The sequence below is a fragment of the Trametes versicolor genome (assembly GCF_000271585.1).
Source record: "Trametes versicolor FP-101664 SS1 unplaced genomic scaffold TRAVEscaffold_10, whole genome shotgun sequence".
Taxonomy (NCBI): domain Eukaryota; kingdom Fungi; phylum Basidiomycota; class Agaricomycetes; order Polyporales; family Polyporaceae; genus Trametes; species Trametes versicolor.
Window position 1 is genome coordinate 1146581 of NW_007360330.1, and position 13570 is coordinate 1160150.

The following is a 13570-nucleotide window of genomic DNA, read 5'->3' on the forward strand; positions in this document are numbered from 1 at the left end:
GTCTGGACCACCCTAGCAGACATACTGCTTGCCAGGGCGGTTGCGTGCACCTCGAAGACAACGGCGCCTGAAGCCCGAATTAACGCTTTCTTGCAAACATGGGATGTAAGCACGAGAAAGGCCGCTGGCTTACCGGACGACCTCAGACGCATGGTGAAAGCGGCAAAGAACAATGATGTGAGAGCGGTCGTAGGGGTACCGTCTGAGTCGCTGAGGAGAAGTATGCCGGCTTGGTACCACCCTGGCACGCTCGAAGGAAGATGCGTCGCTAACACGGCTGCGAGCAAATGTCTCAGAGAGAAACACAGGGTCCAGACAGTGGACGATCACCTACGAATGGCGGGGAGACTGCACGACGAGTTGATGGACCATAGGCGAAGCGACAGCTGCACATGCGGGGCGTGCCAAAGAGATCGAAGCGACCTAAGCTGTCAACACCCGCACAGATGTGCGATGGCGGCGGACAGAGCGGTGGCAAAACTAGCTCCAAAATGGAAGCCCGGGGGAGCCAGAAATGAGGACGGACTGAGTCTGACCCGCGGGCGAGTCCGATCGAATGACACTGCGCGAGCGGAGAATGGGAGGATAGTCTTCAACCCGAGCTTAACCCAAGGAACCCCCCTGGCGGCCGTTTTTCGTGTGTTTACCTCCCCGACGCACACGGATGGCGAGGCACTGCGAGGAGTAGGTCAGTTCCAAGTGTCGAGCGAGGAGGTAGAGGTCTTCACGGACGGATCGTGCATTGATAACGGCATGAGGAACGCCCGCGCTGGGAGTGGCGTATGGTTCGGTGCTGGGGACGTGCGAAATGAGGGGGTAAGGGTGCCGCACGACGCGCAGTCGAACCAAGTAGCAGAGATGTACGCAGTCACTCTGGCTCACCTGAAGACACCCCCCTTCGCCCCCCTCCACATCGTCAGTGACTCGAAGTACGTCGTAGACGGGTTGACGAAGCACTTACCGGCATGGGAGAGACGGGGTTGGATTGGTGTGGCCAATGCTGAGGTGATTCAAGAAGCAGTCGCCCTCCTCCGCACACGCAGCGCACCAACGACATTGAGGTGGGTAAAGGGACATGCGAATGAATTGGGGAATGAAGAAGCGGACAAACTAGCTAAGAACGGCGCTGAGGCACCAAGGCCCTTCCGCCCTGTGTCGCTACCTCCGAAGGATGGGTACGTGAAGACAGGGGCCTCACTAGCCCATCTCACGCAAAGTTTGGCGTACAAGGGAATAAGAGAACGAAAGAAACGTGTACAGCACAAGTCTACCGTCCAAATGGTCGAAGATACCCTCGTTGAGATGGAGAGAGCGACAGGAGACGCGCACGCAGTCGCATCGCTCTGGAATGCGCTGCAGAAAGATCCTATCGAGAGGAAGGTCAGAGACTTCATATGGAAGGCGCTCCATGACGCTCACCGAGTAGGCAAATTCTGGCTGAACATCACGGGCTACGAGGACCGAGGCATGTGCCGCCACTGCGATTGCGCAGAATCGCTCGAACACATCCTGACCCAGTGTGAGGCGCCGGGGCAGAGGATTGCATGGGACCTAGCACGGCAGCTCCTGCTTAAGAAGCGGGTGATCCTCCCCGAAGTCAAGATGGGTATGGTGACGGGGTGCCAACTATGGAACGTCAAAAACGACAAAGATGAGCTGAGAACGGGTGCAACGCGCCTGATAAGGATCGTAATAAGCGAGACCGCCTACCTCGTGTGGAAGCTTCGCTGTGAGAGAGTAATTGAGTGGGCAGAAGAGCACCCCCGAGTGCACGCGTCGGAGGAGATAGCAAGTCGCTGGATGGCGGCATTGAATAAGCGCCTAGACATTGACTGCGCGCTAACGAACAAACGGATAGCGGGCCGAAAAGCGCTGGCTCCGTACACGGTGGAAGCAACGTGGGGGGGTGTACTTCACAATGAGGCACAACTCCCGACTGACTGGACGAGCAAGACGGGGGTTTTGGTGGGTAAGCTGACTCCTACGACGCAGCGTGACGAAGGATAGCACGCATATCCGCGCGATGGATCTGCAGTCCCACACTAGGAAGTTACTTCCGTGCATAAAGCATTTCCCTCGGCGCGGTGTTGAGGGTATCACCCTCAAATCTTGCAATTACTTAGCGGGCTATGCATGTATTAGATAGCTGCGTTAAGTAAGCACCGTCAAAAAAAAAAGGCAGACGCGTCCGACGCGGTGTCGCGCGCGCGCGCGGCGGGCCCGCCGGCCCGGGGTGTCGCTCGGATCAGCGGCAAATCCCGGCTGGGGTAACCACTAGTCCTCCTCTACCACTGGACGGCGCCACCCGTGCTCAACACCAACTCAGCCTCGCGAGGTCCTTCTCCCTCCTTGCACCGCTCCTGGTCCTTCACGCATGGCCCAGTGCTGCGAGGGTACTCGGGCCAGTACGCACACCGCACCATGACTCCCGCCGCCACGCCACATGGCCTCGTCGTGGCCCGCTTCAGACCCGACTCTTCCGCTCGGTTTTGGCTGTCTTTGTCTGCTCAATTGGCTGCAGCACAGTTACCTTGTTCTCTCTTCTGGGCCATCCGGTTCAATCTCTTTGAGACCGGAAATGACGACGACTATGCAAATACACCGGGTTTGCTTTGCGTGGTGTCCCCCTCCCCATCGGAGATACCCATTCGCGACGCCTCTTTCACGCTAGGCCCCACATATGCAACTAGCACCAACGAGTACTCAAATAACCCCGGGCCAGGCGGCGCACAATTAACTGCCATTCCGGCCGTGAAGTGTCCTGCAGAGACCCTACACCAGCCGCTCTATCTGCACACCGCGCCCGTTTTGCCCATCGCCGGAGCCGACCAGCTTCCATTAAAAGCATACTATCATGTCCTCGACAATGACAGCTTCTCCTTGTTTCGTAAGGCCGCACTCGCCAATAGGAATCAGTTCCTCCTTGCCTGGATCGAAAATCGCAGGGCGGAGGTGGCGCAAAGACTGCCACAACACGTTCGTGAGCTCCAATCCGCTCAGTGGGACCAGTGGCCTCTCTTCGGCGCGAATGAAAACCCCGACCCGACCTACATGTTCGGCGAGCGCAACAATCCACGCAGATACCACTTCGACTTCATTGAAGACGACAATCTTCCTTCCCCGCACCAGCCGCTGCCATTATACACTGAGCTGTTCCTCTACGCTCAGTACGTGTCTTACCACGGCCACTCAGATATGTGCTGACAACGCGGCAGAATCTGCAAGGACTACCGGTGGCATGGCGTTGAGGAAACTATCGGATACGTCCGCGCAGCTCGAGCGGTACTTATGCTGTTCTTATCCACCTGCCTGCGGCGATTTGTAACAACGTTGACAACTTTCCCTTATTATCAGGATGCCCATGGACACCACAACGTCGTGCAGCCCTCTGACTACGACGACTATGACATGAATGGTCCTTCCCGCGGACAAGCTCAGCTTTCGCTTGTACAAGATGTGGCGTTTCGCACACAGCTTGCCGAGTTCTCAGCAATTGCGGCAGGCGGTTACACTGAATTGATCCCGGTGTCGGACAGCTGGTCAGATGATAGGACGCGCGATACTGTCGACTGTACTGGCCAGAGCGGGGACAACAAGCCCGACGACGGCAGTGGTCCACGTGTCTACTTGCAATTCCTCCCATTCGCCTACCCGTACCTCCCAGGGAGCTATCCCAGAGTGCCGATGCCCAGCTCCCCGCCGGTGATCGTCCTAGACATGTTCGGCGTCATCCTAGTGAGTGTCGCGTTCCTCCAACGCTTACAGACATGCTGAGTTGACGGTCTTATGACACAGGACAGAGAACGTGCTATCCGCGATGCGCTAGAACCATGGCTTCCCCCTGCCCGCCTTCGACATTCAGGTGTATCAGAAGCCGTAAAACTATACATTGAGCACGAAGCGCTCGCCGCCCGCTCTCAGCGCGACTGCGCGACCTCCCTTCCGCGGATCGTCCATACGGCTCTCGACACACTCGCTCGCAAGCTCGGGGTAGCGGCCGCATTGCGAGCCGCCTTCCACGCCGATGCCACAGCATGCATTCTTCGCCCCCGGCCGTACGACGACGCCGTGCAAGCCATCGAGCGGCTCTCACGACAAGCGCGCTCTCTCGTCGTCCTGTCGCCCTTCCCCCTCAATACCCTGGACACCGTCCGGCATGCACTGCCATCCAACGTGCGGTTTTTCCCCGTGGCCATCCCGCTGCATGCCCCAATCCCCGCCACGTCGTTCACGCAGCTGCGGCGATGGTGCGAGCAAGTCATCCTTCCGCTTCCCGCCCGCTGCGGCCGCAGCGATCCTCGTTCTTTCGCAGCATCGGACATTCTGGTTGTGAGCGGTGGCATGGGCCGGGTTCTTGCTCCGTCAGCGGCGGACGGACACCCCACGGTGCTCGTTAGACGGCCGGAGGGCGTCGAGTGCAATGTCGACTTCGTCGTGGGCATAGGCTCTGAAACGCCGCATCCGTCGGCTGTCGTCGGGGGCTTGGCAGAGCTGTGTGCCGCAGGTTGAGCGTCCCTGCGGGGTTTCGCCGCGGCGACAGCCTCATCTGTATCGACAGTCGCTGCGGCCTTCAGCCATATCTAAACTGCTCGAGAAGTGGATGCGGTTGTGAAGCTTTTTGTGAGTATTGGTGCACTGCAGGTGCCCCGCTGAGACATATCACCGGCACCGCTAGGACACCGTTAAACGTTGAAACATTGAAGCTCAACGCTCGATTTCTGTACCTAGAACACAACTAGGACATGCATACGCCCCTAGCTCCAGTCTGGTTGGAGTTTGATGCACAGGCAAATCCGATGCCCGAGTGAGGACAATTGAAGTAAGGACAAGTATCAGAAAGACCGCCGGCGGCTTGGTGTATCCGGCGTTCTCCGAGCCTAGCCGAGTCCCCCTCCATCGTGGCTGCCGTTCTACCGTATCTTCTTAGCTCTTGACGTCTCCCTGTAGAGGAGCAGCTTTGGCTCAAGTGCCCCCTCGGTAGCCACAGTCTGGACTTTGCATTCCGAGCTTCAAGCTCACTCAACAACCGGCACCTACCCATCGTCAGAACCGTGCTCGAAACATCTCATATGATACATCCTCATGCAGTCTGAGTGTGCCCCTTCCGCTCAGGCTGAAGCCGACAACTTCATCTCCTCCTACTCTGTGTGCGGGATATACCAAGTCACGCACCTCATAGGCAGGGGATCGGACGGTTAGTACTACACTCCTGTCATCCGGCGCCGGGATTCAATTACTGATATCTCGTCTCCTCAGGAGATGTCGTGCGCGCTTTCAACATCAACACGGGGGCTGAAGTTGCTATCAAGGATACCGCCCGTTCCAATTGGGAAGAGACACAAATGCCTATCGTGAAATACGAAGCAAAGGTGCATGCGCTCATCCCGGACGGAACCGAGGGCTTTCCGTCTATCCACTATGCTGGTATCGACGCAAACCACTACGCCATGGTCATGGACCGGCTCGGCCCCAACCTCAACGCGCTGCGCCGTGTGTGTAGAGGTACATTCACCCTCCGCACAATCTGCATGCTTGCCGAACAGATGGTGCGTTTTCTGGTCTCTCGAATGATACATGACAATCGCCGTTTCTAGCTCACTCTGTCCGCGTAGCTCCGAAGAATACAGTTATTCCACTCGAGAGGGGTCATTAGCTGCGACATCAAGCCGCACAACTTTGCCATGGGCCGCGGCGGGACCGCGAAGATCGTCTACATGTTCGATTTTGCGCTTGCCCAGCCGTGGGTGCTTGCGAACACCGGAGAACACATCCCATTCACCACTGGCAGCCGGCCTATCGGGACCGTACGATATGCAAGTGTTGCAGCTCACCAGTCGCATTGTGCGTCGAATTCTACTATCTTCATGTGTTGTACGATACACTCAACTCCGCCCGCGCACCTCACAGCCGTGTCCCGTGCGGACGACCTGGAGTCGCTGTTATACACACTACTCGAGTTCTACCATGGCTCCCTCCCCTGGGAGGCGCTCCCGGCCCCCTCACATATGAGGAGGTCTCTTATCGTGGAGATGAAGTCCGACCTCTCGCCCACTGGATTCCTCCCACGACTGCTCGCACGCTCCCCGCCCGAGTTCGCGGCCTACCACGCGCATCTCACGGGCCTGGCATACGGCGAAGAGCCGGACTATGCGCTGCTTCGCGGGCTGTTCCGCGAGCGGATGCGCAAGGAGGGGTGGGCGTGCGACTGGGTATATGACTGGATGGACGCGTCGGGGCTTGAGAAGGGGACGCTATTGCCCGAGGAGTACAACGCGTCGATGCAGTTCGTGGAGGAGGGTGTTTGGAACCCGAACTACATGTGAGGGCGGGCGCATCGGTGCGCTTAGGGCATAAACCTAAAGCACACTCTGGAGAACGTTCTCATCCGCTCGCCGTCACGTTGCTGGTACTGCCCTGTATACCTACGGTTATTTCAGCTTCTAACACAGGATGTATGCTCGTATACATCGTTCGTATACATTGTGTCCTTGTATATCGCTCGTATCCGGCTGTCTAATCATGTTCTTCTTGCCATTAGCCGACCCTTCCTCGCCTTGCGCGCTTGATTCTAGTCCTAAAGCATTACCATCTACAGGACTCTGATTATGCGCTACTGCGCGGGCGGATGCGCGAGGACTAGGCGCATGGACAACTTTACGATAGGGGACACTCAACCGCGGAGCACAAGAGTCCGAACTGCATACGAGGGAGTCATCGTCAAGTTGATACGGGTACTACGTCTTGAGCCTTGGGGCAGCGGGCCTTCAGCTCGTGCAACAATGTCATCACTGTCTATGTAGACGCATATCACATATACGCATTGCCGTCGGCGTCATAGTTACGCCTGCACAACCTCCTTTCTCACTAAGCCAACCTTCAGAGGAAGCTCCGGGTGCTCCCCGCGCGGGTCCGCGGAGGGATACTGCACAGTGGCCATGTTCCACCAGATGCGCTTCTCCGTGAGCTCGAAGGTAAAGTGCGAGAGGAGCACCGCCAGGACGACCTCTGCGACGTAGTCAGTGATGCTAAATCGAAGGAGCAGTGCTGCGTGCACGACGTACTCATTTCAAGCTGCGAGAACTTGAAGCCGCTGCAGAAGGACGGCACATCAGATCAGGAACCGGAACCGTCGTGCGACGGAGACGGCACGGGAGTACTTACATGCACGCACGACCGCCGCCCCAGAACGTCATCCTGCCCAAAGTAGGTGCACTTAACACGGAGTTCTCGAGGGCTTAGCAAAAGACCTACAAATTCGCGTACACACCGGGGATCTTCGCGTCAAGAACCGCGTCCGGGAGCGGCGCCAGCCAGCGTTCCGGCTTCCACTCGTACGCATCTGGTCCCCAGAGCGCCTGGTTCGTGTTGGACGCGTTTATACCGATGAACACGGACGTATTCTTCGGAATGTGGAGCTCGTGCATCATTCGACCGTCCTTCCCGCGGACGGGCTCGGAGAGAGGGAGGACGACGTCCCGGTGTGTCCTACAACGTATGCGGGTCATTATACAGGACATTCTTCGCCGATGAGAATGGACATACTCGCGAAAACGGAACGGCGAAGGGGTATGGCTAAAAGAAATAACAGGTGCATAAGCTCATGTGATATCGCAATTGGTTGCGCGAGTGCTCACACTCGCAACGTCTCACGACACACGGCGTCCAAGTACGGCAACGCTACCAGGTCATCGTAGCCGATGTCGCCACCTCCGCGTGCCTCCTGCGCTTCAAGGATCTCCTTGCGCAACGTGTTCTGCGCCTCGGGGTTCTGGGCGAGGCGCCACAACGTCAAGGACAGCGCGTTCGAGGTCGTGTCCATGGCGGCAAACGTCAGAGTTCTAGGAGTGAAGGAAAACCACGACGTCAGAGGAACAATCTACAACATGAAACGACGGCAGCGAGAATGTTACGCACGACATCTGGCCAATCAGCTCGTCCTCTGGGAGCTTGTCCTCTTCAGATGCGGCCATGTTCGCTTTCACTGTGTCCCCAACAGACCACCGTCAAAACCTTCCCGACCCCACATCAGGAAGGAAAAAAACGCACGCAAAACGCTGATCAGATCCTTCCCTTCGCCGACTTGCTCCTTGAGAGCCTCATCGCCGGCAAGCAGCGCCTTCTTCTTCGCCTGGAATATCTCGGTCGAGCGCGTGCCTAGCGTGTCCACAATGTGCATGATCCTCTTCAACGGCGGCGCGGGGATGAGCTCCGCGACGGTGCGGCGCAAGCCCGCGGGCACGATCGCCTCAAACAGCGGGATATACTGGTGCAGTCCGCGCACCTGCGCCAGCGACGGCCTGTTGTGAATCCGCATGAGTGCTAATACACTGCTGCAGGAGCGGGAAAACGTACATGAGGTCCTTGAGCGCAGAGCCGTACTCGTCAGCGGCGTCGGCGAGGAGCGGGTCGAACGAATAGCCCAAACCGCCCTGGCCCATGAGCTCGAGCGCGGTGCGCCCCATCCAGGCGACCATGTCGACCTCAGCGGCGCGGCCGTCTGGCACGCGTGCTTGGATCGCGGTCCGGAGCTGGGGGGATTGAACGAACCCGTCCATGGTTAGCTTCGAGTCGGGCGGGAGGCGTGTGGATTATTGCACAAGGATGAAAAAGATGAACACACCTTGTGCGAAATTTCGTAGAAGATGGGCGACATGTTGCGCATGTGGTTGATCGAGAAGACGGGGTTGAGCATCTTACGCTGCTTGCGATGGTGGTCCCCTGGGCTCTAGTTTAGTCGCGGTGCCGAGCGCACATATGCGGGCTGAGCCACGTACCGAGAGTGGCAAGGAGGCCGTGACCGAAGAAAAGAGCCGTGATTCTGTCCGACGGTACAGTCAGCATGATGCATACCGCGAAGGTGCGTACGGATGACGGCGAGCCCACCTAGTAAACCATGTCGCTTCCTGGAAGACGTCCTGATCCTTTATGACTATGTGGTGCATCGCCTTCGGGTCGAATGTATACAGCAAATTGCCCTGCGTGAATACCTATGTTATCACACAGAAACTGTGCTGAATGGACCGGGCCTGCGAAAGCGTACCCCAAACCTATCACGCAGCCGTACGACTGGGCCGTACTTCTCGCCCAGGCTCCGGTGGAACTTGAAACCTGTCTGTCTATTGTATAGCTCCTTGACGTGACCTGAGAGCAAGATTGCAGTTCAGTGAGATACTAGATACCAGCGCAAATGACCGCACGACATACCATAGACGAACGACGGCGACGGCGGGCCGGGGAGGTTGTCGAGGTCGCTCTTGACCACGAGCCTGCGGATAACCTTCCACAAGAACCACGTCGCAGCGCAAAAGAATACCGCTTGAAGGAGCGGGGAGACCATGCTTGCTGATTTGGGAGGAGAGCAGGTAATGCTGTATGCTCCCTGTTTCCGATGTGAAGTAGAAGAGAGAGCCGTAACTTATGGCACCGCGGCAGGTCCACAGCTCCTGTAGGTATTTGTACCTTCTCCCAAGCGCAGCTTCAACATAGCGCACTATGTCATCGCCATGACAGCCATGCGAGGACCACGGTCGCCGGTCGGGGTATTTGACTCGCTTCCCCCGCGAGGAGCAAAGAAGCGGGGCCATGTGAACGTTACACAGAAGAGAAAGCTGCTCCAAGTCGAGACGCTGTACTGGACAATTGTGACCCGTTCACACGCGATACGGGGAGCACCAATACCGAGGCGCGTGTCGGGCCCAAAGGCGGTAGCAGGACGCCGCGTGTGTCGAGGTAGACGAAGAAAATCCATCCAATGTCGCATAGCGGATGCGCGCCTGCATATGCCGGCGACGAGACGACGGCATCGGAGAGTGGACGTCAAGGAAGAGTCGGGTAAATAGGCGTCATTGCAGCGGTGGCAATGCTCGTTGTGTGACCGAACTTGAACCATTCAAATCAGGCTGTGTGGGATATCTGAAGACATCTGGAAAAGGAAGACGCCATCGGACATCCTTGGCGCTGAAACGCCGCCACGTACGAAGGGGTTTGTCGTAGAACCGTCACGGAACACTCAGAAATTACGGTGAGCGATAACGTGGCTCAAAAGCGGTGTATCTACCCGTGATAGGGTCAGTGCGAGCTTCAAATAGACGGAGTATTGTGGACATACCATATGTCCTCGTTCCAAGTATCCTTGCGGGGATTCCAGCAGAGCGAGTGTCCTGATGGTGATGTCGTCAGACACACATGAGAACGCCGACATTGGCGGGCTGACGATGTTCGGCTCATGCTCTGGGACCATGCACAGATCCGACGGCAGCGCCTCGAAGGTGCCGAAAAGTACCCTGATTACAACTCGCATCCTCCACCCCTCACCATGGTACGAGTTAGAAACCGCGAGAGAGAAGTTGATACGTGAGCTCGCTACTGTCGACCTTGAGGCTTTGAGAGTCTAACAGTTGAGGATTGAGTCGCTATATCCGAGAAATAAGCGGCATGATATCTGTCTTGGGAAGCAAGACTAGTCTCCAGTTGCAAGCGATGTGGTTGTACTGAGGTAGTGACTGACGAAGGCAGCCGAACGAGTGCAAGTGGGAAACCCTAAAGAGCCGCGCGATACTGAACGCTTCGGCAAATGCCGTCATACAAGCGCTGGCCTAACCAGAGTCCGTAATTCTCGGACTTGGCGTTAGCGACGGCCACGACATATGTAACACCCACTGCAGCGATCTGCTATTTGACTAGCAAAGATCAGAAATATCACAATCAAAACAAATATTCTCAGCGAAGAGAAGGAGATTGCGATTCCAGGGACCCCAGTCTCGCAGTCAGACACAATCCTGTAAATTTAGGAATAGCTTCTCAAACATATCTACGAAACTCAGCCAGTTCGCATGAGGAATATTCTGGTAAACACAAGCATGAAACAGTCATGAAACCTCTGTCAAATCTGTGCATATCCTCTCGTTCCTCCAAGCGCAACTAGCTCCAGTTAGGAAATGATACTGCTTAGAGCCAAATGACGGATTGATCCCACATAGACGTATACTTTGGGCGTGTTCAAGCACGCACGGAGCCGCGTTTCACTGATGTGACTTTCATGGGAAGCTCGGGACGTTCGCCGCGCGGATCCGCGGAGGGGTACTGCACATCAGCCATGTTCCAGTAGATGCGCTTGTCCGTGAGCTCGAAGGTGAAGTTCGAAAGTAGCACCGCCAGGACGACCTCTGTAGCGCTGTCAATATCTAGTGACCCAGGACGAGGCAGCGATCATGACTGACTCATTTCAAGCTGCGAGAACTTGAAGCCGCTGTAGTAGGATTATAATCATCAGTCATTGCATATACAAAAGTGACGAAAGGGCTTACATGCACGCGCGACCACCGCCCCAGAACGTCATCCTGGCCCAGGTGCTCTCAGGATATTGCTCTAGATAGCTTTGAGGACGACGGCTTACAGGTTAGCATACACTCCAGGGATCTTCACCTCAAGCACCGCGTCCGGGAGCGGCTCCAGCCAGCGCTCAGGCTTCCACTCGTAGGCGTCCGGACCCCAGAGCGCGGTGTTCGTGTTGGACGCGTTGATGCCGACGAAGACGGATGTGTCCTTTGGGATGTGCAGCTCATGCATCAACCGGCCGTCCTTGCCGCGCACGGGCTCGGAAAGTGGGAGGACGACGTCCTGTCTCGCCCTGCAGCCAGGCGTGCGTCGTCAATAGCTGTCGACTCTACGTGCACTAAAGGCGGAACAGACTTACTCGCGAAAACGGTAAGGCGCAGGAACATGGCTAGATAGCGTAACCCTGCGTTAGCAAGCAACCAGGTACAGGAGCTTTGCGTGCACCCACACTCGGAGGGTCTCGCGGCACACAGCGTCGAGGTAGGGCAAGGTGACCAGGTCGTCGTATCCGATATCTCCGCCCCCGCGAGCTTCTTGCGCCTCGAGGATTTCCTGGTGAAGTCTGTCCTGCGCGCCGGTATTCTGAGCGAGGCGCCACAACGTCAGGGACAATGCGTTTGAAGTTGTGTCCATGGCCGCGAACGTGAGAGTCCTGCAACACGAGAACTCATCAGTGCCACTGGAACTGAGAGAGCTCGAAGTGCGGCAGTCACATACGACATCTGTCCGACGAGCTCGTCCTCAGGCATCTTTTCCTCTTCACTCGCCTCCATGTTCGCCTTCACTGCACGCCGCAATCCTAGTTGTCAGCCCTGCCGCGCGATAGTGCAAGGCGCAGAGACGCACGCAGAATACTCATCAGGTCCTTCCCCTCCCCAATCTGCTCCTTCAGCGCCTCGTCGCCCGCGAGCAGCGCCCGCTTCTTCTCCGCGAAGATCGCCGCCGAGCGCGTGCGCAACGTGTCCACGATCTGTATGATATCCCGCATCGCGCGCACAGGGATGCGCTCCGCGACCGCGCGCCGCCAGCCCGCGGGCACGATCGCCTCAAAAAGAGGTAGGTACTGCTGGAGCCCGTGCATCTGCGCGATCGTGGGACTGCCGCCCGGCCATCCGGTCAGTGCGCATTGTAGGGAGAAGATATGGAGGGGGCGTACACGAGCTTCTTGATCGCCTCGCCATACTCGTCCGCGGCGTCCGCGACGAGCGGGTCGAACGAGTACCCAAGCCCTGCTTGGCCCATGAGCTCGAGCGCGGTGCGGCCCATCCAGCCGACCATGTCGACTTCGCTGGAGCCCTCCCCAGCCTTGTTCACGCGCGCCGCGATAGCAGTGCGTAGCTATGCGGAAGTGTGGTGAGCGTTCGCCGCTCATGAAAACAAAAGACAGAATAAATGGTGGTAGAAGAGAAGATGCAAAGAAAAGACTGAGTCGGAAATAGCAAAACGAACCTTGTGAGAGACGTCGTAGAAAAGCGGCGTCATGTGGCGCATGTGGTTGGCCGAGAAAACCGGGTTGAGCATCTTTCGCTGCTTGCGGTGGTGGTCGCCTGTGTCCCCGTTCAGCCAAGACGGGCCGCACGCATGTACGGTATGCATTCGCGTACCTAGGGTAGCGAAAAGACCCAGACCAAACAGATGATATACCATCCTGTTCGAGTTTTTAGCGTGAGATTCGGCGCACACGGTCCCGGCTATGCCCACCTGGTGAACCACGTCGACTCCTGGAAGATGTCCTGGTCTTTGATCACGATGTGGTGCATCGCCTTCGGGTCGAAGGTGTACAGTACGTTGCTCTAAGATTGTGCTCGTGTCAGCGGAACTTGCGTTCGCCCTGAGAATCTGCCCGCGTACCCCGAGCGTGCCGTGCAATCCAACGACTGGACCATACTTCTCACCCAGGCTCTTATGAAACTTGAAGCTCTGGTTACTATACAGTTGCCTGAGATTGCCTACGCGATGCTCAGTATGTGGTTACACGTTCGTTATAATCACCACATACCGTACAGGAAGGAGGGCGAAGGCGGGCCTGGCAAGTTGTCAAGGTCGCTCTTCAACGTAAGCCTCCGAAAGAGCGTCCACAACAACCACGTAGCGACGCATGCGAGGACGACCTGCACGAGAGATAACATCTTTGAGCAGCTTAGAAGTAATGCTCAGTTATTCTTCTGCTTCGTGAGATGTTCAGTCTTGAGTTGCCGAGTCCAAGTCGCAGAGCAATAGTAGCCGAGAGTAT

The 13570-nt window shown here is 56.9% G+C and overlaps 5 protein-coding genes across 5 annotated transcripts; 4 read left to right on the forward strand and 1 right to left on the reverse strand.

The window, feature by feature from the left end:
- Positions 1 to 150: 150 nt before the first annotated feature.
- On the forward strand, positions 151 to 645 carry TRAVEDRAFT_130551 (uncharacterized protein; the record flags this gene model as incomplete). Its single annotated transcript, XM_008044076.1, has 1 exon — positions 151 to 645. A coding segment is annotated over one exon (495 nt), but the record flags the coding sequence as incomplete, so codon positions are not given.
- A 213-nt stretch (positions 646 to 858) lies between these two features.
- Positions 859 to 2007, forward strand: TRAVEDRAFT_130543 (uncharacterized protein; the record flags this gene model as incomplete). Its single annotated transcript, XM_008044077.1, has 1 exon — positions 859 to 2007. The coding sequence occupies one exon, from the start codon at positions 859 to 861 to the stop codon at positions 2005 to 2007; it is 1149 nt and encodes a 382-aa protein (XP_008042268.1).
- A 414-nt stretch (positions 2008 to 2421) lies between these two features.
- On the forward strand, positions 2422 to 4509 carry TRAVEDRAFT_51092 (uncharacterized protein; the record flags this gene model as incomplete). The annotated part of the gene is made up of 4 exons (XM_008043800.1): positions 2422 to 3167; positions 3216 to 3282; positions 3355 to 3735; positions 3796 to 4509. 4 exons carry the CDS (start codon positions 2422 to 2424, stop codon positions 4507 to 4509), a joined length of 1908 nt encoding a protein of 635 aa, XP_008041991.1.
- Positions 4510 to 5082: 573 nt separating this feature from the next.
- On the forward strand, positions 5083 to 6323 carry TRAVEDRAFT_39380 (kinase-like protein; the record flags this gene model as incomplete). Its single annotated transcript, XM_008043661.1, has 4 exons — positions 5083 to 5194; positions 5257 to 5546; positions 5613 to 5841; positions 5908 to 6323. 4 exons carry the CDS (start codon positions 5083 to 5085, stop codon positions 6321 to 6323), a joined length of 1047 nt encoding a protein of 348 aa, XP_008041852.1.
- A 515-nt stretch (positions 6324 to 6838) lies between these two features.
- On the reverse strand, positions 6839 to 13466 carry TRAVEDRAFT_131179 (cytochrome P450; the record flags this gene model as incomplete). The annotated part of the gene is made up of 14 exons (XM_008044078.1): positions 6839 to 7005; positions 7062 to 7090; positions 7162 to 7194; positions 7252 to 7485; positions 7543 to 7572; positions 7635 to 7838; positions 7915 to 7981; positions 8047 to 8297; positions 12494 to 12675; positions 12787 to 12884; positions 12942 to 12985; positions 13039 to 13130; positions 13189 to 13286; positions 13337 to 13466. 14 exons carry the CDS (start codon positions 13464 to 13466, stop codon positions 6839 to 6841), a joined length of 1659 nt encoding a protein of 552 aa, XP_008042269.1.
- Between the last annotated feature and the right edge of the window lie 104 nt (positions 13467 to 13570).